Source organism: Alosa sapidissima, chromosome 9, assembly GCF_018492685.1.
Source record: "Alosa sapidissima isolate fAloSap1 chromosome 9, fAloSap1.pri, whole genome shotgun sequence".
NCBI lineage: Eukaryota > Metazoa > Chordata > Actinopteri > Clupeiformes > Clupeidae > Alosa > Alosa sapidissima.
Window position 1 is genome coordinate 3,831,955 of NC_055965.1, and position 27,711 is coordinate 3,859,665.

At 47.2% G+C, this 27,711-nt stretch overlaps 1 protein-coding gene across 1 annotated transcript in view; it reads left to right on the plus strand.

Annotated features, from left to right (window-relative positions):
• The first annotated feature begins 9,287 nt into the window (after window positions 1-9,287).
• tnrc6c2 (trinucleotide repeat containing adaptor 6C2) overlaps window positions 9,288-27,711 on the plus strand; it is a 52,788-nt gene continuing 34,364 nt past the window's right edge. The window contains 3 exon segments of the mRNA XM_042102975.1: window positions 9,288-10,134; window positions 20,474-20,573; window positions 21,780-21,801. Coding sequence (XP_041958909.1) covers window positions 20,511-20,573; window positions 21,780-21,801 — 85 coding nt within the window. The 5' untranslated portion in view covers window positions 9,288-10,134; window positions 20,474-20,510.

The window sequence follows — 27,711 nt, forward strand, 5'->3', positions numbered from 1 at the left end:
AATGCATTGACGATGTCTGATTCGACTTTAATAGGCCACTTCTGGTGCATTTATAATATGTCATTTTCAGCATTTTGACGTAATGGATTTCCATTTGTGAGAATTCCTGCTAATTTGGGTAACTGTGTGTATGTGTGTGGCATGTGTGCGTGTGTGTGTGTGTGTGTGTAGCATAGGGGGAAGCTCCCATGTTGCCAAGTGGTGACGCGGCTGTAGAGTGGGGTCAGGGCTCTCCCAGCTCATTCATTGGAGTCCATTTAGTGTGATTAGGGCCGCTTGGCGCTCGCACCGCCACGTCTGTGGCAGCCGTCTCGTCCATCTGGTCCTGCTGGTCGGCTGGACTGGTCCCGCACACCTCCGTCTCACCCAGTCCGACTCCGCCGCCGGTGTCCCCTTTCCAGTGGCGGGAGTGGAGCCAGTGCCATCTAGACACCCCCTGCCAAAACTCTGTAATGGTGCCATGGGTCAATTGTATCAAATGATGGAGATCAAACGCTGGCTGTGTGGTGTGTGTGTGTGTAAGCGTCTGCTTTGTTGTGTACAGCTCTGTGTTTTCTGCCAATGACATTGAGATGTCCCCACGGCAACAGCACCCAGCTAAAGGGCACCCCCGCTCCCCCATGTCTCTGATGAGTGGTCCATAGCAGACTGGTAGACCGTCTCTCTCTCCAAACACACACACACACAGACAGGCCCAGCCAGACAGCAGTGTTGACACCAGTGGTAGCCCACCTCGACCCCTCCACCCTGGTCCTCTGTCCCATGGGAGTGTGTGTGTGTGTGTGCTCTATGCTGTGAGCACTGGAGCTTATCTCTGTCACTGCGTGGGGCTGAGCAAACAAAGGCAGCCATGCGCTCCGGCTCAGTGGCATCGCTGTAAACACCGCACCACTACCAACTCAGCCGCCACCACTGCCACTGAGAGGAGGGGGATGGAGTGAGGGAGAGACAGAAAAAGAGGGAGGGAGGGAGGGAGGGAGAGGGAGAAACAACACCAACAACATCACAGGCAATTAAAGCCCTGAAAATAATCTGCCTTTCTCCGCCATACAAAGAAGAGACGTGTTCTGATAGCCGTGGGATGCTCTGAAAAGCCACCGCCAAAAGATGAATAAATAAATAACTCAATAGATAAATAAAACATGCACTGAATAATGTTACAGTTGACATCGGCACAGGTGGGAATATGTCAACACATTGTGTACATCTGCATTACATAATTGCGGAGGCCATTATGCAGTAATCGGCGTTAATTAGAAGCCACTTGAAAGCGCAGGAGTAATTATTGTGAAGGCGTTGGACAAATGATTAAAAAAGAGTTGCTTTTATCATTTGTAATTAAATATGGCTGTGCCCTCTCCTGTGTCCTTGTGCAGGTAGATGGTGGTGTGTGTGGGCCCCTGGAGCGCTGCAGCGGGGGGTGGGGGGGGGCATCACTCTTCCGTGCTCCTCAGCTGGCAGTCGGCGGGCGCTAGTTTATTATGCGCATGGCGCCGGGTTGTTAGCCGGAGATGGATCTTCATGCCATGCTGCTGTCATACTCCAGCTCACGAGTGGAGGGTGGGGGTGTGCGTGTGTGTGTGTGTGTGTGTGCGCGTGGGTTGGGGTGGGTTAGGTCTGTGGGGGTTGCGCTAGAGAATGGTAGTGAAACAGGGGATGCAGCGCAGGGAGGCGTGAAATTGGCACTGCCCCCTCCATTTGCCCCCACAGCCTGCCGGGGTGCTTGTAGGTGCGTGGCCGCACTGCTTGTTTGCCACGCTGCAGTGATGCATTGCCCTCCCTCCCTACCTCCTACCTCTCTCCACCCCCCCCCCCCCTCCACCCGTTTGCTCTCACTCTGTGCACGGCAGCACCCACCCACCAGGACAGTTGGGTCATAACTCACCGTAATTGTGTTTTGTAGGTGCCGCTAATGCATACACAGGAGCACGTATGGAGTGCTGGCCCCTCAGCAGAGCTCTAATAGTGTAGAGGGCAGGTCACAGAGCACGGGGGCCCTCACCTCCCTCACCTCCCACAGCCAGGAGGAGGCCTCCCTCACCTCCCTCACCTCCCACAGCCAGGAGGAGGCCTCCCTCACCTCCCTCACCTCCCACAGCCAGGAGGAGGCCTCCCTCAGAGGGGACACCTGACAGCCTCCTGGGAAGGTATAGCAGCCTGCTAATAATCTAATCCTGTGCAATTCAAGCTGCATTAATGACATAGCTTTTAATGCCTGCTTTTGCTTCTCTCTCTCTTGCTCTCGCCCCAAACCCCCTTCTTAATCAGTGTCACAGTAAATCTGTGGCAGAGCCTCTGTAAGCTAATCCCGGCCGCGAGGAGATTGTGGCGCTGGTGCCTGTGTTGTTAATTAATGTGCTCCCTCTCCCTGGCTCCACCGCCACCTCGTCGTGGAGCTTGTACGTTACCGCGCGAGCCCCTCTCCAGAGAGCCAAGTGGGCACGAGCGAGCACACGAGCGAGCACACAGCCGCACGGAGGGCCCTGCTGAACCCACAGCGTCTCACAACGAAACCGGTAAATCACCGGCGCCGAGGTTCTCATGTTTTTACCGCGACCGTCCGGGATCTGTTTGCACCTCGGAATGTCTGATGGCCTCGTTTGCATTTTCTTCAAGTGTGCGGCGCACAACCATCAGAGTCTCTGCGGGCTAGTTTTCCCCTCCTGAGGGAGAGAGAGAGAGAGGGATGTGGTGGTGTGTCCTTGATTGCTCTTGTCTCCGTGGTCTGGACTGGTCTCCCAGCGAGGACATCACAAGGATGTCTGGGCTTGTGTGACAATCCTCTGACATCCCTATCAGTTAGCATCAAGATCTCTATCTGCTGGAGCTCAGTGGGGAAGCCTCGGCGATGCAGGGGGAACAGAGCCGGCGGGGCCCTCGCAGTGTGCGTCACGCCAAGCCCCGCGGACGGAGGAAAGCGAGGAGAACAAAAATACCTTTGTCTTCTTCGCCTCCTCGCCTACCTCTCTCCTCGGTCAAAGGAGCGCCAGTAATTGCAGCTCTGAAACCCAGTCCTCCAGCACACCTTCAATTTGTCCCTCACTCTCTCTCTCTCGCGCTCCCCCCCCCCCTCCTCTGTCTCTCTCCTCCCTCCCTCCCTCTCTCTCTCTCTCCCTCGGTCTTTATCTGTCCCTCTCTCCCTCTCCCTCTCTGCTGGTGTAAGGTGATGGAGGCGGGTGTGTGGGTCTCAGGGGAGCACGCCTCAGGGATTATAGCGAGCGGCAGCATGAAAGATTCATGGCGCTCTGGAGTGAGTGTGTGTGTGTGTGTGTGTGTGTGTGTGTGTGTGTGTGTGTGTGTGCTGACTGGAAATAGGGAGCAGGAGAAAAGAAAGGAGAGAGTGTGAGAGGGAGTAAAAGCGGGGGGAGGGGGGAGGGGAGGCGAGGCGGCTGGAGGAGGCAGTCTTATATTGATAGCACAGAGCATTACAGACACCCGTGCCTCAGAGTGCAGTATCTCTGACCAGGGGCTGCAGCCGCGCTAGACGGAGCGAGCGCTGCACTGTTGATGTGACATTTACACAGGAATGTAGGTGTGCCCGTGGAAAAGACAGAGCACATGACGCGCCCAGAAAGCCTTCATCACACTCCATCTCTCAAAGTCGATCAACTGCGCACAAAAAGCCTCTGTTGATTGTTAACCTTGGTGGCCTGTCTTCGGTCCCTATCATCCTTCTGTGTTTGGGTCCTTGGACAGGAGTGCATTGTGTGGGGAGAAGGAGAGCGTGGTTTGTTATGACTCTTGTTTGAGGAAGTAGTGAGGTAGTGTGATCTGCCATGTGGGATGTGTTGTGGTGATGAGCAACTGAGTCAGCCTAGCTGATGCTCTCTCGGCCAAAGAGAGGGAGAGGGCAGAAAACGGAGGGGGGTGGGGTGTTTGGAGGTGTTGGATGATGTCATTGACACAGGAAGTGTGACAGATTGAGTGCTATGTGTGTGTGTGCTAAATAACTTGCGTGAGTGCATTATGCAGGTTTAATGTCCACTTAGTACCGGTAGATGTTTTGTGTTTGAGCTTGTTGAGTGTGTGATTGTATACTGTACATATGATATGTTGATTTGTTTGAGTTTGTGTATGCGTGCATGTATATTTAAGAATGTATACATATGCAATTGGAATTTTGTGTAGGACTACTCAGAAATGTAAGCTGTGTCTGCGCTTACATGTGAACTGTTTATGGCTAACCATATTTCAGTATATGCAGACATTGTGAGATTGAGCATAATCAGTTTAGCGTGGGTATAGCTGTCCTTATATACATATAAAACACATTACTTAGGTATACATATGCAACTCTGCATGTCTGTAAGTGTGTTTGTATATGTCTATATGTACATATGTGATTCCCTCCCCTACCCATCGATCCTCTCTATCTCGCTCCCCCCTCCTCCCTTTCTCTCTCACTCTCTCCCTCCCTCACTCTCTCTCCCCCCCTCACTCTCTCTCCCTCCAGTCCCTTGCAAAGCCACTGCAGTTTGATTACAATTCAGATTAGAGCCGTGGCACGGCGCTTCCTTGGGGGAGTGAATTATGCATCCGTTACCCCCATCCCGTGGCACCGCCGCCTGCCACCGCGCTCCCACTACTCCACTGACCTTGGGGGTCACTCGGAGGAAAGCTACATTAATCAAAGTGACACATGGCCAAAGGGAAAGGGGATGGCATCGCTCCAAACAACACCCTGCCTGGGCCTCCCCCTCCCACGCCCCCCAGCCCCCATCCCACACCCCCGAATGCCCAAAGAGCACCTCTGTTTTCCTGCCACAGAAACTGAATTAACCCATCACCAACCTCTATTAATGTACTCCTAAATATCAGCCCTCGCCTTTGGATATGCCCGTAACATTTACACGGGGAGGTGGAAGTAATGCACTGCCCTTTTTTTGCCAAAGAAGTCTGCATGTTGTTATTGATTGGAGCAGCTCAGCCCTGGTCGGTGAACATGTAGAGTGTCACCGTGTGTTTGTGTTTGTTTGCCTACATGGTCTTTTGTTTGTGTTGCATGCATGCTTGGATTTGTGTGCTCATGTGTGATTTTACACATCTGTAATGTTATTGCTGCGATTGTATACTGTGTGTGTGTGTGTGTGTGTGTGTGTGTGTGTGTGTGTGTGTGTGTGTGTGTGTGTGTGTGTGTGTGTGTGTATGCGTGTGTGTGTGTGTGTGTGTGTGCACATGCTTGAGTGTCAGTGCACCCCCCCCCCCCCCCCCCCCCCCAAGAGAGTGCTGTCCAAAAGCCCACTCCAGTCAACACTTGTGTCAGTACATGCAGTGGCTCTATGAGTCCACAGTGCTGGATCGATGGGGCGCTACCAGGGAAGGTGTTGGCTGGGAGTTGATTCTACTGGGTTAATCTGGTGGGGGGACTTCAGCATTGATGCTCATATTGATCTGGCCAAGAGCAACTGAAGGTCAGCTGGGATGGGTGTAATCCTGTTTCCACGGTGACACCCTCACAGTGTTTTGGGTCTCATTGCAGCCTGGCTATTTCACTGGGTCGGTCAACACCTATCCTTTGAAAATCAGCCTAAACATACACATGCAGTTGCAATGACATTTGCACACTGGGAATGACATTAGCACATTTAATATGCCATCTGCTGTGTAATAATGCACTCATATCATTATTGCAGAGGATATGCGGATATCGTCTTAATAGACCTCTGGGCTCCTCGTGGGTGTTTACACAGGTTAGAGCACCACCACACTGGGACGGCCATGAGAGGCTGATTGGCAGGTCTTCCTCCCACCCCTCCCTGTGGGTCATTAGCATCTCCCTGACTAGCTTGTAGGTTGATGAAACAGAAACTATGCTTGTTAGCACTTAATTATTCATTTGGACCCATGAAGGCAATCAATTAAGCTTAAGTGTGCAATAAATCTGATTAACCAGTCAGTTCCCAAAACACCATAAAATCCACGCTGATCTTATTCTCTGTAATGAGTTTGTGGGAGAGAGGGGGAAAGTGCACACACACATACACACTCACACATGCTCTTGTCTCGCTAATATTGCATTCGCACACACACACACACACACACACACAGAAGGGGGGAGAGAGAGAGAGAAATAGAGCCATACTCACGCAGAGCAATGAGCTGACTGGAAGATCCTACTGTGATTAAAACGTTGTAAAGATGCTGACTTGCCCTCTAATGATGCTGATTAGTTTGACCAGTAGGCATTCTTCTGTGTGGAGAGGAGCTTTGCTATGCTAATGCTGCCGAACTGGAGAAATGGTCATTTTGTGAGCTGAACTGTAATTAGCTGCTTCAAAGCATCTCTAATCAGGAAGTGATTACATAAATAGACTCTAAGGGCAAGATATCCGCCCATGATGAACCACTTTCTGTCAAAACTGTAACTGCTGTGCAAATAACATGAATAAAAAAAATCTTCTCTGTTTTCACAGAGGGAGGACACTTGACATCACAGGTACACGTAATGTAATGCCTTAAGAGAGCTTTATCCTGATGAACCTAAAGCTATAAAATGAGAAATTATTGGTGTGATTTTTTAGATTTGATTAGTAATCCACATTATTCTCCCTAATCTCTCCTTTTCACTCTCTTTCTACTCTCCCTTCTTGTTCTCTGTCTCCCTCCCTCCCTCCCTCCCTCGCTCCCTCACTCTTTCCCACTCCCGTTTCTCCCTGGCCTTTACCTGCCTCAGACACTTCTCCCAAGGGAAATTACAGCAGCTCACAAATATGGCGGTGCTGCTCTGCTCCGCTGCTCTGCTCCCCCCTCCACCCACTCACAGCAGCAGCAGCAGCGTTCGCTCCCCAACCCCACCAGCAGCACCACCACCACCACCACCACCACCACCACTGTGGCACCCTGGCTGGCACAGCCCTTTCCTCTCCCTTCTCTGCCTGGTGGTTTGTTTATTTCTCTCTCACCCCCCTCCTCCACCCCCATCTGAGCCCTGTAGGAGAAGCAGCAGGGTCACACTGTGGCCAAGGTCCACGCTGCATCAGTAAACAGCGGCTGCTCGCCTCGGGTTTTTATTGTGCTCTTCCTGAGGGCAATTCATCCTTATCTTTAACCGAGTCTAATGAAAACACTCACTCTGCCCCATCCCAGGGTGTGTGTGTGTGTGTGTGTGTGTGTGTGTGTGTGTGTGTGTGTGTCACACTCTATCTCTGCTCTTCCCACTGTCGTCCTTCCGCAACTGCAGTGACAGATGCTTTTACAGCCCTTGCTGGGAGCTTGTAATTTTTATTTTATAGTGCTGTACTATGAGGCCTTATGGATTATCACATCCATGTCACCCCGTGTAAAACAACAGGGGTTTAATCATTCCTCCATGTGGGGGCCTAAACTTCACGGCTGTAATGCTCTTCGGAGAGGGCAGGATTATTTGTTCTGCGTGTCCTTGTTCCTCCCTTGATATCCTCATAAATTCTGAGACAGGAAGCAAGGTGCTGTCCACTAATGGGAGAGCAGGGGGGACTGTGTCGACTCGAAGCCGCAGCATCTCTGTCTTTTTGGAGCTCTGGGTTGGCATAATTACCTCTGTCATTTTGCATATGTCAAGTCATGCCTTTGGAAATGTCAACTTGCATGAACGTGGTGGTCACCGTCTGCATTTTGATCACTGGCGGGCGTAATCTTCAGACTCAAGAGAGCATTTCCTTATTCATAATCAATACACTGCACAAGCCCATCTATCATTTGGCACCAGACAGGATGTCAGAGGTGTCTAGGACTTAATGACTGGTGAAGGAGGCTTTGCACAGATCAGGAGCTGGCCCATTGCTCTCTGGGTTTGGCTGGTCCCCACATTCAGGCAGTATCAAAAGGCAAAGCAGTTAGATGAAGGTCTTGTTTTAGCACTCACTGAAAGAGGGGTATGTGCAGATGAGTGGGTACTTGCATGTGTGTGTGTGTGTGTGACGTGTGTGTGTGTGTGTACAGAGAAAGAACACTTCTCCAGATTGTAAAGGGATGTTCAAAATGAAAACCCTCTGTGGAGCTTTGTCATCATCCTGGAATGAAAACAAAAGAGAGACTCCGGCAGAGAAAGAGAGGACCAATTGGCAAATGCTGGTTTCTTCAGAGTCTGGATTTCCTCTTATCAGAATGTCAGGCCTTTTTTTTCCTTTGCCACTCTTCCATCAACGGCAGCTTAAATGTGAAAGCAATTAAACAAATTGGACAGTAAAAGCATACTATTTGAAATACCTGGGAGAAAATGTCTGAAATTCATAATGTTTGAAAATGGCAGAGGTAGTTAATTGGGTGAGACACCGGCATCCTGTTATTTTGTAGCCTAGGCCTACTGTAGCCCATCAGAAAGGGCCTCTATCCTCATACACAAGCCTGTTCAACTATCTTGTAATTATTTGTCAGTGCTGCAGATTTATTAATGTCTGATCATTTGTCGCTTATGCTTTGTGGGATGACATTAGCCTATCTCTTTCCCCTTCATAAAGGATGGTTCAGTAGCCTAGGTCAGTCGTTTTCAAAGTGGGGGCCGCGAAGGGGTGCCATTGAGGGCCTCAGCAAGTTGGAAGGAAAAATAAAAGCAACAAATAAATACATTTGAAAAAATCAAAATATACCTATTACTATGAGGGTTGTTTATACAATGCCATTATAATAATGTGTTGCATATCTGAACATTATATTTTCCATCAATAGTAGAGTGATAGCTCTCATATAGCAGAAAGCCCCAAAATGCAATTTTTACACACTGTATGCTCCATCGCGAAGTGCTTGTGGCTAAAATAATTATTAGAATTAGTTTAATGCATTTTTAGATTTGCTGTAGTATTGTCGATGGGTTTAATAACACATCGAGGGGGTCCTTGGCCAGAACCTTGTGGTTTTTGGGGGGCCTTGTCGTGTAAAGGTTTGGGAACCCCTGGCCTAGGTCAATGGCAAAGGAAATTCTTAAAACATTTAAAGAGCAGCAGTTGCAATGGCTGTCACTCACCCACTTACTTCTGGGTTATCATCTCAGATGTAAAAAAAAAAAAAAAGAGTTGACCACATTTTTAGTTGAATTAGTTGCTCCTGATAGGCCTAGTATCGGTCTAGGCTGTACAAGAAATTGCCATGGATGGATACATGACATCCAACAAATAAATCCATACCTATAAATAAAAAGAAACTTTGTATGACAGATAACATTAGGCAGATGTCCACCACAAGATAGGGTAGCAGAGTTTTTTTTTTATTTTTTGTATGGTGGTTGTTGGAGTCTGGACCGTTGCCAAGGATACAAAAGGGCGGTGCTCAAGTGACTACCTTGCAAGCTCATTGCTCGGCTAGAGTCACGTGGAGAGCTGTTGGGGCGTCGGGCCACTTCCTGTTTTACTCCTCCTCCTCGGAGGGCAGCGAATGTTGTTAGTTTGAACAAAATGGCTGCATGAGCGCCACTCAACAAGAATTCAGCGAACGCTTTATTTGGACTGTCCGCACTTGCATTTGGATATTTCAAGAATTCGTTCTCCAGGATTTCTTTTTCAGTTGCATTCGTTGCAGCCAGGTTGTCAGTCGGTTGTTTTAGTTTAACCTACCTGCTAGCTTTTCAGCTAGCTAGCAAGCGTACAAAATATTTCCTTTGCACTTTAAACTAGAGTTAGCTTGCAAGCGTCGTCGGTTGCCCTATGCCAAGTTATCGGCGAAGAGCCTAATACTGCCCTCCTTTATTTTGCACCATTTAGCTATAAATTGCATACCAGTCGATTTTTGATGCAAACTATCGTATCGGAATATTTGGCTAGATGCTTTAATGACACTTTGCGAACGTTACATTATTTGGTAGCTAGCTATTTTTTCTTGATTACAGCAGTGTTGTGATGTGTCGTGCCGTCAAGGCTTTGAGTCCGTGTTTTGTTTTTGAAGCTGATTTTTTAAACTGGTATTGAACATTTCTTGCTATGTGAATAGTTATCAGCGACCGCAGCATTTTTGTTATGAAGCTGCTTAGCGTAAATTCGCAGTATCCTGAAAAGATAGCTAGCAAACGTTAGCTAACTGCGAATGCGTTTGAATTAGCCACTGATCTGTCACTTACGGGTACTTTTTTTGGAAAGGGCACAAGAAAATGCCTTTCTGCACCACCTTCTGCCATGCAACAATTCTATACTGAAAGCTGCCAAAGCTCAACTTGTGATTACTAAGGTAAGCATTAAAGGTTTTAAAGTTAAATTTTTAAACTGTTGCAACGACAGACACGAAAGCTTGCAATTTTATCTAATATGGTTCTATCTTTGCAATTGGAAGCGATACAGTTTAAGATAATCCATTTTTTAAATGACCCGGCTGAAGGACAGTTGCGGTCACAGTGATTTGACACATTTGTTAGGTTTTCCCTAAAGCAATCGGCCATTAATCGGGGTTTTTGCTAATCGGGTTTGCTGAACTGCCCTGACTGACTCTAACACCGTTTGAAAATGACATTGGTCTCCGTTTTGCGGTCGGAGCGTACCTTAATTGACTTAGCAAGCAAACTAGCTCTGGCGAGATTACCCTGTGTCACGTCGCAAAATTAAGCTGTCTGCGTACCTTGCTATATAAATAGCAATTAACAGGAAATATTATACGGATTGTATTATTGTATGTATAAAGCTTTCTATCCATGGACTGTTTTGCTGAGGTAACTGCGTCACAGATCTCGTCAATGTGATATTTTGCCTGGGTACCTTTCCTAGTTCTTCCACATTACCTGTGAAATAAGTAAGTTTACATTCGCTGAAGATCTTAATTACACTTAATTAAGAAAAAAATGCCCATTAGCAAGATAAAACATGTATGTATGGTTTCATGTAGGCTATGGCATTCAGGATTCAATGTCGGTAATTTATTCAAAGTAGCTTTGAAACCTTTATTAGACTAAGTTTTCACCTTGTTCATTTAAAATAATATGTAATGTGAAGTTGCAGAGTTGAAATGGTTCTCTATTTTTGTCAGCGCTGTGTTTACTGTGTGTCTTTGACAAACTGATATTTTCGTTGTAAAGATAAAAAGCCTCTCAATTTTCCTTTGAATAATATGCTGTGTGCTTCTGCAAAGGTCTTTTGAATGAAGCTTTTTTTTTTTGCAAGCATACTTCTGTTTGTGAACAGCTTCGGCTCTCCTTAATGTATCTCCTGAGTTGGATGACATCCAAACATTGATTCATTAAGGAACCATTGGTAAAGAATTGCATTGAAGGACTGTTTCATTTCACTTCATTTCAGCCTCTCAGATCTTATTGGATTAGCATCTCCTTTCTGGCAAGCATTGCACCGGGCTTCAGTTGTGTAGTTATTACAAATGTTGTATCATCTGAGATAAATCCTTTTATTTAAAGATAAAGCTGATGCTTTAAAAATTCTGGTTCAGTAGGAAATGAATGCTTGTGCCCAAAACCATCATCAGACCGCATGGAACCTATAATTTCCAATTCTGTATTCTTATCTCCATGAAATATATCATCCTTATTCTGAGGGATGCACACCCCTTGAAGAAATGAAGGGAGGGGGGGGAGCATATGAGTTTCTGATTGAACTGTCAGCTTCTCTCACATTTCCACCACATCCTATCCTAAGGCACTGGAGTATAGCTTTTAATATCTATCTGGCGTGTCTTAATTGAAGTACACAATTTTCTCTTTCGATGCCTTGCCCTCCCCTTCTTTTTTTGACGTCTGTGTCAGTGCTGTCTTATCTCTGTCGTCACACACCAGTGGGGCAGTGAAATAAAATAGATGGCAGACGTGACTGAGAATGCGTAAAGCACTCCCTGTGTGTACATGCGTATGGGTTTTTTTGTTTACATGCGCGTGGCCGTTCATGCCAGGCTCGGCTCATTGGCTTAGGATTGGGCATTGGTGCCCCCACCCCCCGAAGTTTCCCCCAGCTGCCAGACTTCTGCCTCCACCCCCGGCTCTCAGGGTCAGGGGCCCTTCTGGACCGCTGCATAGCAAGAATGGGTGAGAACCAGGGGCTGGAGGGGAAAGGGGAGTGGAGCAGAGGGGCCACAGGGTGGATGTCTTGGTGCCTCCTGCATTCAGTGGAGCTGAAAAGGGCTAAAAGGCCCCTGTCACTTAGTTAAGTGATTCAGTGGTGGGCCATACGGCAGGGTGGCAGACGCCGCTCAGACACATTGGGTGCTGACACACAGAACTCCATTGATTAGCGCTCAGGGTGCCGCGGAAGCAGGTGGTTGGTCAGTCGCTGAAGTGGTGTTGGGGAATTCCTCATGTTTCGTGAGCTAGGACCGCTGCTTGCAGCTGGAGAGACAGAGTTTTATTTTGCTCTTTCATCTGAAATCACGTTGTGCGGCGGAACCGCTCAGTTGCTGCCATGTGCATGCTGATCGGTATTCTGGAACACCGTGTTCTAAGACAGAGCACTAGTGTCTGAGCTCTCTGTTACTTTGGGGACATGTGAGACTATTTACAAATTCAAAGTTATTGAACATGTTTTTTTCCTTAAACAAATTAGGAGAAAATCAGTCCAGTTTTTGGTTGAATCTTGAGTACCTAAGTGTTTCTGTAAACCTAGTATAACTTACTTATGCAGGGGTAATATATTTCAGCAGTGAATACGTGTCCTAGCTGTGCTGAATTGTTGTGTTTGGAGCATGACATGATTCATGGACTTGAGTTGAGCCTCTCCACGTCTGACCTCAAAAGAGCCAGGGAAACAAACAGACAAACCTTGTAACAGCTCAGCGGCCTGCGGGGTGCCATGAGCGGGTGCTGGAGCCTGCCATTACCCCCCCCCCCCCTCATAAAGCGGGAGTTGAGCTCAGATCTGTGCCATGAGACTGAAGGATATTTAAGGCAAAAACGCAGAGTCTTTGAAGACCCCTTCCCCCCAAAAAAAAACCTAATTCAGAGTTTTAAGCAGGATAATGCCAAACCCAAACAGTCGTGCTGTCTACAGTACTTTAGTTTGATCACACATGAGATGGGGTCTGTGGAGGAAAGAGGGAGCAGGTAGCCTCCAGACATATAAAACCCCAGGTGCGTTATTACAGCCTGTTAAAACGGGGCAAATGACGAGCAAGAAAACCCAACTTTGAGAAGAAAGAAGACGCGACTGTGCTGGTCGGGCGTCACACACGTGTTTCTCCGACGCAGTTCCCCCCCTCCAGGCGGCCCCTCGGAGGGAGGATACAGTGTCCCGCCCGGGGCCTCTCTGATGTAAGAGGCTGAAATGGGGAGGGAGGCGGCGGCCTGCGCTCCATGTGAGAGGCGGGCCGGATTAGGATGAGGAGGAGGGTCGGGGCTCCGGACCTGAGGGGGGCGGGGAGAGGACGAGGCTGTGTGAGTGTTGGCTGGGCTCCAGGGGAATGTCCTGTGTCAGGGCGGGGGCCTCCTTGTCCGCTCTAAGCTAATGGGAGAAAGAGACTCACCCAAAACACGAAGGCAGGGACCACTGTCATTGTCTCGAATGTGGTAATTAAACGCTCCTCATTGCTCTGGAACTTTCCCGAGGTTGTTTTTGTGTCATGGGCAAAAGGTTATGGAGCCAAAATAATTCAGCAGCACTAAATTGCTAGCGGCGTTGGGGCTGCCAGACTAAAATGTCTCATGGGGGCACTCTGAAATGGCCATTTTGGAATGTTGTCATGTTTGGTTAGGTGCTGCGAAGATCTGAACATTTTGTGGGTCCTAATGGGATGGTGAAGAATACATGGGATGCTGTATGATCACTGGACAGACATGACCGTTCAACTCATGGCCTTTATTTGTCTGTAGCCTTGTGGAGATCTTTGCATTTGACTTAATGCAGCAGCTCTGTGAATGGTGCGTTCTTGTGTGTTAACAGAAGAACTAATGTGTGTGCATAACTCTGTGTTCACACACACTCATAACACTCCTCTCAGAGATCCTTCAAAGCACTACTCCTCTGTTCTCGGTTCAGTAGACGTGACCCGGCCCTGCTGGAACACAACATGCCACATCTCGACATCCTTGGTGTCATACCTCCTGTGTTCTCTTCTTGAGATCGGTGGGCGAGCGGTAGAGTTGGTATCGGTGACATCCTCGCCTCAGCCCCAAACAGTCATCTCCGCAGGATAGGGCTTTGTTCCATCGCTTTAGAGGAGGAGGTTCAGATTCTCCCGGTCATGCACGTCATGTACACACACACACACACACACACACACACACACCCTTGACAGGCTGTCAGAGACGATCACCCTGACAGTCCTTGTGTGGCTTGTGCAGTTGCTGTCAGTGTAACCTTGAGAGAGCACAAGAAACTGTTGTACAGATGGGAGGGTGTGGAGAGAGGGAGCAGGGGAACACGGAGGAGGAGGAGGAAGATAGCAGTGAGTCTATTTCAGTCTGCACAGTGTCTTTCAGTGTTTCCTCCAGAAAAAAAGAAATAAGTAGTGGGCATATGAACGCGGTGAGATTGGCGGGGTACGATGCTGCTAGGTGGGGGTCCGAGGAAGGGGGGGTTATCTGGAGAAAATTCCTGAGCTATTTGTTCATGATGAAATTGAATCCATTTTTATACCTAGTTCCTCACGAAATGTGACTTTGGTATGAAGATAGGCCAAAGGCTGATGAATAGCTACTAGAGGCTGGGAAAGGGAGGCTGGTGAGTAGCAGACCTACTGTATGCATAGTTTGAACTGTTGGTCATCGAATAAAGCTGCACCTCCTTGGACTGAAATTGTACCTTTGCGTCAGTTGCGCAAAACCTGCAGTTGAAGTGAAGGTGGGTAAGCCCTGAAGTTCCTGTTTGATAACTACTATAATGGTCTGACTACGGTCTGGAGCTGAAGCAGGAAAGGCTAACAATTTCAGCTGTCAGTGTCCTGACAACGGTGTTCTGTGTTGCTATCCTGCTAGGCCGTCCCAAACAAACTTTGTAGCTGGTACCTTGATTATTGTTACGGCAAGTGACTTGTTAGACAGTTGGAGGCAGCTGGCAGCTGCCTTCCGTTGTGGACAGATCCCTTGTCTTTGTTATTGTCTTGTAAAAATTGCTAAAGGATACTTGTTTTTCACAATTGCTGTCATCTCTGTGCTCAACGTTTAAGTCAATTTCCGAACACAGCATAAGTAAGAGTGCTCAGTGCAGTGATTCAGATGGTTTTGCTGGGCTTTGCACCCATAGTATCTCCAGACCCACCACCAAAACAAATTGTAAATGTAGAGAAATCACAAGAACGTGAGACAACAGGGCGTTGAGAATGAGTGTTCAGGACGGGGATCCATGTTAAGTGTAGCGTTTGCAGCCTTGTAGTCTGGAGTGAGCCCTTGCTGTTGATTAGCAATTTCCTTTGAACAAAACAAGGCAGAGAGGTAATCAATGCATGTGATGAATGGGATGCGTGATACTCAGCAAAAGTACTGTGGCTACTTGAGTATTTCCCCTTTGTTTAACACTCCGTGATCTTCATAAGCGTCACATTTGCTGCTTCTTGTTTGTTATGATCGAGGATGGAACACTGAGGTTCTTGCTGGAAGTCTTGAAATATCAGAACTTCATTAGACCTTCAGTGAAACAGAGAGCGCAGAGATTTAAATTTTATTCTGTGTTTTATTTGTTTTTGGACTCAGTTTTGTCATCATATCATGTCCAAAGAATGCGAGAGACTGATAAAATGAGATTTACTGAACTGGTGTTTCATTAACTTTGCCGAGCTGTGACAACATTTTTCACGCGGCTGTGTCACTCTCGCCTAGATAACACTATTAAATGTATTTCTTTCCTGTCATAGAATTCCAAGATCCTGTCTGTAGGCCTAAATTATACGACTTTATGAGCGATCGTGTTCTCCTGGTAAGGACCTCATGTCAAGTTTAATGCTGAAATGTTGTCTTGGTGCACATCCATGCTGCTGCCACCCTACAGTTAGCCTACTCCGTAATCCACTGTTTGCACTAAATGTAAAGTGATACTGACTGCACTGAAATACAAAGCCGTTTGGAGCTTGGGCTCTTCACCATGGAGGCTAGTAGAATACACCCGTCGAATTCTACAAAAGTGGTACTTCTTCCAGAATGACACATCTTCTTATTTAGCCCCGAGGAAGGCTCATTTAGACTTTTATAGAACTTTTTCTCTTCATTTCACTAACCCAAGTTTCCATTTCTGGTTTTTATCCTGGTCAGATCCTAGAGCTGTGCTTCATAGAGGTTGGAGAGCTGGCTGCAGTGTTGATGCGAACCAGTGGATTCCTGTGGTTTTGGGTTTCTCCTCTTGGTACAGGCTATTTAAGGTCACTTCGCCTTGAGAACTGCTATTTCTTCCAGATTAACCAGCAAACACTGACGTTAATCTATGGTCTCCTTAATGGTATTTCTGCATTTTTGACAGTGAATGACAATGTCTTGTCCGTGTCATTTAGTTTGCATTTAACATTGAGATCGCACAAAGGTTTTTGTGTGGGCGATTGATTTGCAGCTGTGCACAGACATTAGCTGAGAAGTGCATTGGTTCTAGCTCACTGTAATTTATTACTGGAAACTTCAAAGTCGTTATTTTTAGACTGTCACTGCGTGGCATCTCAGCCTGCAGCAATAAAGAGCAAAACGCACCTCCTTTTGTTGCTTTTGATTAAGTAAGCAGAACCGATCTGCTACCCCTGTTTTCTATGCCCGCCTCAGAAGACAGGTTGTTTTTCCCCCATGTCTGTCTTTTTGTCTACCTACAACTGCAGCACCCACTGGAACGCTGGAACACAAGACCGTTGCAAAACAAAAGAACTGTGCAGTAGCCGGCGAACACTTATTTATTGTATATATTATTAATATTATTATTTATTATTATTATTTTTTCTTTTTTTTGTGTTGTGGCCGTTTTGTCGCCGTACGTATTTCCTCTCGTTAAGCCGGCCTCATTTGCAGCCGTAGCTCCAGGTTAGGAGCGCTGCCAGAGGAAGCCGGGCCCGTCCCAGACCACGGGATGCTAATGTGTGGCCGCGGGAAGGCGAGAGCGGGGAGAGGACGACAAGAGGAGGAGGAGGAGGAGCGGCCATTCCCCCCCCACCCCCACCCCCCTTCTCTCTGCACGGAGGCCGGGGCCAGCAGTGGAGTGAGCGGAACACGCAGCGCTCTGTTTGCCTGGCGGCCGTGGCAGGGCTGCGGCTGGCCCCTCGCCAGGAACGTCTTGCTCTGCACACAACCTTTCAGTTGGAGCCTTCCCCTCCTCCACCTCCTGTGCTCTCTCCCTCGCACACTCACTCTCTCTGTCTCCCTCTCCCTCTCCCTATCTAGCACACTCGGCCAAAAGCTCAGCCATGCAGTCACGTGCACTTAAGGGAACTTGCCTTTAAAGCTATTTGCACAATTCTGTGACAGTTTATTTCACGTCTATTGTAGCTTTTTTGTTTGTTTTGCTTTGTTCGCTAACCCTCACCAGTGTGCTGTGTGCTTACACAGTGCGTCTTGTCACGTCTGGGTTCAGATTCGGGTTTTTCCACACATCCTTCTCTTCATTCGAATGGGCTTCCTTTTTCAGCACGGTCTCCCTCTATGCCGTGGAGTGCTTGGCAACTTACAGTGGACTAAATTCCCCCATTGTCTGACGCTTGTAGTACTAGTACATGGTATGAAAACAGCATTTCAAAGCCTCTTTAGTGGAAGATCACTTTGTTTTATCCACTGCACCTCATTCACAGAAAAAAAAAAATATTTCTGAATGGAGGATGTTTTCTGTTCTGCTCTTGGTTTTTTTTTGGTTTCCATGGGAGGTGTTCTTCCCCCAGATTGGCCCCACGTGAGTCGTGTAGAAGCCCCAGGTGACCTTGTTGTCCCATTTGTGTTTGGTGCTGGTCGTAACACAGTGTGGTCCTGCCAAGAGTGCTCAGCATTCATAAAGGGACTGACATGGCTTAATCAGTGTGAGGCTAGCTGCTGTCACGTGTTGACAAGCATTGCGGGTTGCAATAGCTTATTTTAGCAGACAGATATAACCGTAATAATATAAAACTATTAAAGTAATACTCATACAACTAGTAGGAGAAGCATTGTAATGTTTGTAATGGTTACCATAAAATAAATAGCTGAATCACAACAAATATCTTTAGCACTTTATTCTGAAAGCATCCATCATGTATTTAAGTCAGTACGTGAATTGGACATCTTTTATCTCATCAAGTTGTCTTGGCTGTAAATCCCTTTTTGTTCAGGACTTGGATCCAGGATCAGATCAGGAGTAGCCTGTCAGGATTTCAATATCCATGACAGTTGGCCATACTCAGGCTCAAACCCAGAATAAAGAGCTTCCCATGAAAGATCCTCAGACCCGCTCATCTCAGGATTTGAAGCAGAGCTTTGATCCGAGCACAGTTTGTCAACAAATATTTAAGGTTAATATTCCATAATGTGGATTTAGGATGGGGCCCAAGTTAACTCTATAGCGGGATTGTGGGTAGATCAGTTGGTTTACCAGCACCTCTCTTTCGATTAATGTGTTTTTTGTAAACACCCAGAGCAGTGGGTCACAGAAATAAATGAGAGGATGAACAGCATCCCTAGTGTGATGTCATGAGCCTGCAGATCACAGAGGAAAACATGTTGGCTTGTTCAATATATAGGCTAGAGGCCGCAAACAATCGTTGAGGGCTATTTTAAGCCGCTGCCGGGACATCCTCCTCACAGCAGCCAGTGCAAAAAATAAGTTTCCATATCTGATTTATTTCTTATTTTTAAACAAGCAAATTTAGTTTAAATTTTGTTTAAACGGCCTTTGTTGAAAAATAGAAGTATTATTCAGATTCGGGTAGGCTAGCCTACTATCAGCTAGAATCGACAGCTTCTGGAAAATTCCAGCACACAAAGGGTTTTGGATATTTTTAAAAGCGATCCTGTGTCCCCTTCCACAAAACACATGGGGGAGAAATTTCAAAACAGCGCTCTCATGCCAGCTTACCATCCCCCAGTTTTTGGACAAGAGCCAGCAAATATCAGAGGGGGGTAGGAAATGCCTGTCAGTCAAGCTCTACGATGCGATTGGATAGCTGCGACAGAGATGGCGCAGGCCAGCCAATCGGCTGTTCGAACAGCTGCTGCGAAGCGGGAGAGGCTGAGATCAGAACGGGCCGGTTAATGGGCAGATCTGACCGTTTCCCGGTTACAAGCCTGTCTGCCTGCCACAGCAGCAGCAGCATCCCTCCACCATCCCAACCCCCACCCGCCCCGTCTCCTAGTCCCCCCCCCCCCCTCCCCCCCCGCTGTCAGTCAGCACCCTCCCCTACTGGTGATTGACACCTCCTCCCTGACTAAACCGCCAACGCAGCAGGACGCACTCCCCATCATTTCTGTATTCCGATTGCACATTAATGTATTCATCCCCGAGCTGCTGCCGCCACGCTCTCGCTGCACATCACACCTTCTCCAGGCAGGAGAGTAGTATTGTGATGCAGACGGAGAGCTCGGTCCAAAAGCCGGGCGGGCCGCACCGCCAGGCGTCCAGGGGACGGTGGCAAACTCACTGAGGGGGACGGAGGACGGGGGTGCTTCTGGGACAGAATGTGTCGCTTTTGAGATTTGTGTCTCTCTCCGTTGGCCGAGGACAAAGCACAATGGCTCATTGTGCCGACCAGGCGGTCTGGGCCCCTCGCTGTGCAGAAGTGTGAACAATGGGGGCGATGGCAGCAGTCTGCCACAGCCACATCAGGCAGGAGAGGCCAGTGCCAGGCTTATGGGCAGGATCATGGCAACATTATGAGCAAAGCCACAAACGCTTGCCTGATGGGATAGAAAGGGACAAAACATAGATGAATCATCAAGCTGAATATGCAGACCAATCTTTCATGCAGCCAAATCCTCTCTGTATGTAGTACTAAATGGTCATTTCTTTCTTCCAAGTCTTCATATTTGGGTTACCTTAATCTCTGTTGTTGCTCAGGGATTATAGTCCCAGCAGTGATACGAGGAGCGCCATGTCAGTTGACCACTCTGCAACTAGCATTATTGTATGGCTAGCTTTTTCCCCATCTAGAGTGTAGTTTAACAGCTCATATTCTTTACAGCATTCTTGCTTTCAGCTAGAGCTGTATCTTAAATTCAGCACACTGGTTCCTATGTACACCAAATAGTGACCGTTTTGATCGCGGAGCAATGGGAGAGATGATGGGGCCATGTGGCTGAGTGCTGACCCTGAGCTCTCTGGCCCTCTCGGCCAGTGTCTGCTTGCTCCACCACTCCACTCTCCTCATGCCTTCAATAGTTTCCACAAATACTCTCTGCGCTTCAGCCAAAGGAAATAAGAAGGCTGAAATAAAACACTTTGCCTGTCCCTCTCCAGGTACTTGATCTTGCCTTGCCTCGCCTCCGCTCCCAACCCCGGTCACTTGGACTGGTAGAGGCAGTTTTCACTTTGTCCTTGAAGGAAATTGCATCTTAGGGACTGTAGTCTTTGGCCTTGACATGTGATTTACCTCCGGCAAGTTTCAGGGAGGTTTTCCGTTTGCCTCTTTACACGTATCTTATTGGGTTTGTTTAAACCTCTCCTTATGTATGCTTGGTCTTTCTGTTAGATAATATATTTGTTCTTTTTCTTTGCAGCTGAGAGAAGCTAGAAACACAAGGAGAGAACCATTTGATGGAAGAAAAGAAAAAGAAAAAGCAAGAAGAAAAGTCAAAGAAGGAAGCTGCTCAGAAAAAGGTGTGTAGCATCCTTCCTAGTCTATACCTCAACCCCTGCGCGTCCTAGCTAGGTCTTACATCGAGTATTTCACCAAATTTAATTGGCACTGGTAAGTTCATTTGTAGCTTGTGATGATCATTTGTTTCCTGTAAGACTTAACCTAAAGGATGGCAGGAATTTTTAAGTGACGTACACTACACTCACCACTATCATTTCTAAATAGAGTAATGATGAAATTGGGGGAATCATTCTTGCACTCTTCTGAGATGGAGATGAATTGGCCCCAATTATATCCTTGGGGCTCCATATTCCCCTTATCAAATTCATATTCTGGCATTTCCCTGTAACCCGGACCTGCTGCGGGTGCTCTTCACCCAGTCCTGAGACAGGTGTCCTGGCAGATTAGTAGCATTACTGGGGTGAGGGTGGTGTTAAGGAGTTTAGCAGGCCAGCTAACTAGCACGCTGCCCTTGCTCTGTTCAGTCCTCTCCCTCCCCGCGGCCTCTCGCCCACCTGTCCTCCCCCCACACGCTCCTCTCACACAGAGCGCCATTTGTAATCTATTTCTATTCGATTACCAGGCTGCCAGTCCTGCCAGCACGTTTTTTTTTTTTTATTATTATTTTTTTTACTGCAGGCGGCTTCTGGGCCTCTTATTTGGATTACGAGGCAGGGTGTTTTAGAGCCTTGAAGTTGAGGCTTGCTTTTCTCTACCTCTCCCCACCACCACCACCACCACCCTCCTCCTCCTTCTCCTCCTCTTTTCCCTTTTTCAGCAGTGCATGTCGAGTCCTGCTGAGAGGCTGTGCAGTCTGCCTTTTGTGTCTCGCTCTTCATAGAGTTACAAATTTGTGCGTCTCGTGCCAGTTCAAGTTCAAGTCCCAGTCTCGCTGATTGCTATACTGATGGTGGCATCTTTATGGAAATGCCAATGTGCCTCAGAATTGCAGAGCAGTACCTGGCGACTGGAACAGTGAACCGAATGAAATTGTGTCGTCGTGGCCCAGCAGTTCATTTCTGAGCGCAAACAGAACTTGAGTTTGTTTTCAAATTCCCATCTCACCCGGCAATGAGGCGCAAACATTGCCGCTGGTGTTTGTGTACCTGTCTCACGACTGGCTCATAAATATTCAACCGTGGCCATGCAAATGCCATGTAAATAATGTATGTGAAGTGTGTTTACACGTGAAAACTGAGAAACATGCCTCTGTCCTTCTCTTTCAGGTTGCTGAACAGAAAACCAAAGGTGAGTGTTTCATCCTCCCCCACATGTTTGTGTGTGTGTGTGCGCTTTTGATCATGTGCTACTTTGTGTTCTGTGTGTGTGTGTGTGTGTGCGTATTTGCATAAGTGTGTGTGTTTTTGTGTGTGTTTGTGATAAGCTGTCTAAAAATATACAGAAATGATTCACACCCTTATCAGCTCCGGTAAAGCGTGTTGTTCTAGCTGCCAGATACCGAAGAAGAGGAAGGTCTAGCCTTTTGCTCTGTTTTAAGTCTCCCTGCCTTCATGCCGTCCTCAAGCTCTCGGCGGCTGCCCCGCCACGTCTCCTGTACACTAATGCTCGCTGACGCGTGTGCGTGATTTCATTAGCCTGCTCTCGCTTGGGGGAAGGCGAGCCCGTACGAGCATGCAGGGCTTCAGCACTGCTCTTGGCCGCTCTGCTGCCCTCTTTGCCCCCCCCCCCCTCGTGTACGTGACTCCCATGTGCCTCCCAGAGGCATCTCACCCTCGCCCCCACCGCTGCAGGGCTGGAGACGTTACTGCTGTCATGGTTACCGCATACTGCTCCTGCCTGCCTGGGCGGAACAGAAGCAGCGATGTGACGGCGTAGCTACTGCAAAGGGAACCGAAGGCCCCGCTTGTGTTTGATCCCGACATATTTGAAGATATTACGGTGGTTTGTGTGGCCATATGCCCTCGTTTCTCAAGGGGCCCATAGCAGTGGCTGGTTGTTGTGGGTGTGCCTCTTTAGGGCGGTTCACTCCCGCTCTACTTTGTACTGCCAGGCAGCCCAGATAAGATAAGATCAACTCGGAGTCCCACAGGCAGGAAATTCATTTCAAACACATGGTGTCTGTTTTCCTAAGACGTGGATGCACACCGCGTATTGGAAACAAGCTGCAAGACAGATGGAAGTCAGCCCTACAGCCCAAAAAGAGATCTCCCCTCCCTCCCTCATGAGGCATCTGCTGTAGAGCCCTCTGTCCACACACAGCACCTGGCTAGCAGCTCTCTGAGCACGCTCCAGGCTGATCCAGTTAACACTCGGATTGACATTCAGGTTAAAGCTGGATGCCGGTTGTGAGTTGTTGAGGTATGAGCTAGTGCAACCCAGATCTCCCCGAGGGCAAGCAAGGTATGGAAACCCACTACTTAATTGTACTCTAATACCCTACAGAGTACCCTTAGGATCGCATGCCCAAAAATTCCACTTTGAAGCTACCACCTCTCCCTTGTTAGAATGTGGGGTGGCAATAGAATGGCAAGTGTGGAAGGAGAGTGGCAGGCCCGGTGGCTGACAGCATCAACATCATCCTTGTGATCTGACATGAGCTTTGACGGAGGTGTTGGCACTTCATGCCACAGCTCAGTTTGTCCCATGTGATGCCTCTTCTGGCTGTGTGCCAGACAGCCTCTGACGGAGCCAGTGACGGGCACGGGCGCAGACGAGAGCGCACAGGAAGGACCATAGGAGTTGTGGGGGGGGGGGGGGTCAGTCATACAGGATGGCCGAAAAGTGGGCGAGTGAAAGTGTCGAGTGAGAGCTGGAAAAGAAGAGAAGGGCGACGACATGGCAAGAGAGAAAGGGGGTCGCTGAGGAGTTGCACTGCTCGACAGAGAGTGGGCGGTGTAAATGGGGGGGGGGGGGGGGGGGGGTAAACTGCAAACTCCTCTCTGCTGTGGTGGCTAATCTCTGCTCTGGGGGCTGTATATCCTCCCATGGTTGACAACACAAGCTGCCTCAGCCTCCAGCTCACTCCAGCACACAGTCAGCAGCGCTGACTGCAGCATGCAGATAACGCCATATGCATGTGCTCAGCAGCCCGACTGCTAACACAGCCGCGCGCTCAACGAAAACTGGCTATATGAATAAAAAATGGAGGTTCACTTCAGCGTTGGGAGTAATCACTGTGGTGCGCACTCTCCTCGCAGCGGTGTCGCCAAGGTGGAGGTCGTGTGTAGGAAATAAAGCACGGCTCGCTGTCGCTCCGTCGTGAACAATGGTGCGCTGGGGACCAGCCCCCCTCCCCAGCGCCGCCTCTAAATCACGGCTGCCCTTCCTTAGCATTTCAACTTGTTTGCGGTAATCGATCCTGCCTGCCTGCCGCTGCCATATGCATGAAAATGAGATAAATTCAGAGCCATGGCTGCATTAACTCCAGTGCCCCCCATTAACTCATGCAGAATATATACACATTACAAAACACACACACACACACACACACACACACACACACCATATATAAAGAGCACCCCCATATTGTGGCCTCTGTGCAGACTTGGCCAGGCCTTGTGTGAGGCCCATTAGCCGGAAGGCGAGATAATTCCCCCCCCCCCCCCCCTTCCAATCACCCAATCAGGCTGGTCCCCCTCCCTGAGCAAATAAAAGGCTTCCCAGCCATGACTGACTGGAGGCCACTGAGGCCAGAGCCAGTCTCCTCTCCACAGCCACTAGTAAGGCTAACACCCTGTAATTGCTGCTGGGCCTGGACGATAATGCCCTTTTTAAACACACACACACACACACACACTCACACTCTGACGAGAAACACACAAGTACATGCACACAACCATAAATTATGGAAATGTACAGACTGGAGAAATCGAAAAGGGAAATGCTAATGGAGGAAAAGGGCCACTGGGGTCCATCGCCAAAGCCAGAATAATACCGGGGCGTCCATTTCTTTGCTTGCATTCTCAGTTGTGGATGAGAACACATATGGGGTTTGCCAGTTTTGCTGCCTCTGCACTTGGTGGTGTGAAAGGACGTATGAAACACATGTCAATCCTTCATTCTGCTTTTCCCCTTACTCTGCTCTTTCTGTCCCACCCCCCCCCCCCCACCCCACCCCGAGACGCTGGGCATAGTTGACATTCTGAGGCTCATATTTACATGATGTCACAAACCCCCCCCCCCCCCCCCCCAACACACACACACACACACACACACACCGCCCCACCCGGGACATCGTAAACTCCAGATTGGATTAATTTGCAATTTCACATTCAATTAATTGCGTCAACACTCGAGTCCGATTCGCATTCTCATGAATCGCAATTTAATTAGCTGCTCATTTGCTTTGGAAGGGGTGACACTGGTGTCATCTTTAATGGCGACATTTATAAATACTCTATAAATTAATCGGCGAGTTTGAATTACATCTGTCAGATTTATTATTTTGAGAGCAACAACCCCCCCCCACCACCACCACCACACCCAATTGTTTTGTGTTTCTCACATAATGTAGCAGACAATTGAGCAGCAGAATCTCAACGACCTGCTACTTGTAGTGCTCAGCACTCTTGAAAGAACTGTAATCTATCGTACTGCTGCTGTAGATGAAATATGCTTCCTCATTTGTCACATTATGATAAAGATCTTCAGCTGTGGTTAGAGAGTGGTTGAAGGGTCGGGGTAGCTGCACAACGTATGCTCGTGCATTGAGACTTACTTCCACCTTCTAGAGAGAAACGGTGACACACCATACATATTATATTACATCCGTTTTAAAACACAACACATAATTTTTCTATGAAGATGCCTCCTGCTCAGATAAGACCGGCATGTGCTTTTAATCATTAAAGTATTCATTTCAGCGATAAGACAGGAGCTGTCTGCGGCAGCAGCGGCAGCTCTGTGTGTCGTGGTGACGGATGAAAATGGTGTCAGTAGATTAAGTTAATTAAGTAGTGCTGCTTCTCCCAGCTCCACCTGTGGCTGCCATCTTGAGAGGTCACGAGTAATTAGTGTTTGCTATTTTTATGTCATCATTCGTATCGTAGTAACACTCTCTTTAGTGTAGGTGTTCATGTTTATTTGAGGTTGTGAATAAAACCATTTTAATCCCATGACGTTTGGCTAACACTTTTTATAAAATTTAGCAAATCGCTTCTCACAGTGCTCAGGCTGTCTGTTCAGTGGCTGTATCCAAAAGACTGTGATGTTCATGGACAGCCCTGGTAGTCCGGCAGCCAAATGCCATAATTTAGGTGAACCTGGTTTTGTCGGTAAAAGTTTTTTTTTTTTTTTTTTTTTGCTGTTTCTTGTTGCCAAGGGGTAACTCAATAAGATTAGAGAGGGTGCCCGGTGATATCCCTTGGGCATTTCTCGATATTAAGCCTTTCTTGTCCAATGTGTTGAATATAAGGCGAGGCACCACAGGTGAATAGGGTAAAAAAATTAACTAGCAGATATCACTATGAAACTTCCCCAGTTGATTAATTACATTAATATGAAAAAAAAAATGTATTACAAGTTATCTGTAATATAAAGTTTAAATATGCAAATTAAGCATAATCCAAATATGTGCTGATTTGCATAAACTAAAAAAAACTAAATCGGAACATTGGATGAAGCCAGGTTCAAAATTACTTTTTCATTGTGTTGACATACTAGATGAAAAGTCTTTACACAGGGAATTTTAGATATCTCTTTTATTTATTCAGTAAATCAGAAAGTACTGCCAATAGCCTTAAAAAATACATTTTGTCCATGTTTTTAGGAATAAAATGTCATATAAAAAGGCTAGGAATAATATTTCAACAAACCCCTCTCTAGAAGCCTTCTAAATATAGTTAGGTATAAGCCTGGAAAGTTTGGTATGTAGGTGCTGAAGTACAGATTTCATTCTCAGAGTGGGAGAGGAAACTAATCCATGGGTGCTACATGCTAGCATCTCTCACTAGCACGTCTCTTGGGTGTGGATAGAGGTTTACCAGAGACTTTCTAATGAGGAGTCACAGCACTCAAAAAATCCTCCATAGAAATGCATGGGGTTAGTTTGTAACGCCAATATGGCAGTTGTCTACACATATCCCGCCCCTTCCGTGGCAAAAAAGTCAACATGTGAATACATTGTGCCAATCATGTGTTGTGATCTCACTGCTGGAGCAAGGTTGGTGTTGTGAAGTCTTGCGCACGCCGAAATAGATGCCTGTTAAGTGCCCAAAAAGCACTACAATATGGCTGCTGAGTGGAAGGACTTGCCTAAACTGCCCTCTATTAGTTGACAGGGTGTCTGTTCTACTGTTCTAATATGTATAAAATATACATTTATTTTTATTCTTTATTGCAGTAGTGGTCTATGCTCAGAGCCTAAACTCGTCATTCAAAAAGAGAATATTCATTTTTCAGTATTGAAGTATTTGGAGGCTGAAACAAAGGAATACTTCAGTTCGAAATTCAACTGCCATTTGAAGAAAGATTCATTGATTCGTTACTGAGCCCAACCAGTCTACCAAAAAATGCAAACTTGCACCAAACTACATTTTGGAGATGCTCAGCTGTAGCTGCAAGAGTGAAAATCCTTGAATCCTTGACTTGCTCTAACAGATGCAGTTGCCAGGTTAATGGTGCCTTGCACAATGTTCTCTGCATGTTTTAGGGTAGGATGAGCCAGAACTGGACAATTATCAGAACTAATACTAGAGGAAAAGTGCACATATTCAGAATTATTACAGGCAATATCTGAAATTCTAAATTCATTATTTGACATTATTTGAAGTATTGTCTGAATAACTATCACACTGCAAACTGTATTTTAGTACATTCTATTTGAGTTGATTATTTGCTTTTCCTATTTTGTTTTCTTCATGATTTCGGCACATAGGGCTTTAATGGTTAATAGAGGATATTGCCCAAGGGATATCACTGGGCACCCTCATAAATATTAAAGAGCCACCCCAAGTCAACAAGTCTAAGCAAAAAATGAATAAATAAAAAACCCACAAAACCAGGTCTGACCCCATGGCTCCCGGACTGGCATTATCTGAAATATAGAAATTCATTAATTCACTTAGTGAAGGGTTAAATTGTCAAAATTTGAATGTACTGTCTGACAAACTATCACACAGAAGACTGTATTTTAGTACATTTTATTTGAGTTGATTTGTATTTAATATGAGTAGGCCTACTCATCTTGAAATTAGAGGT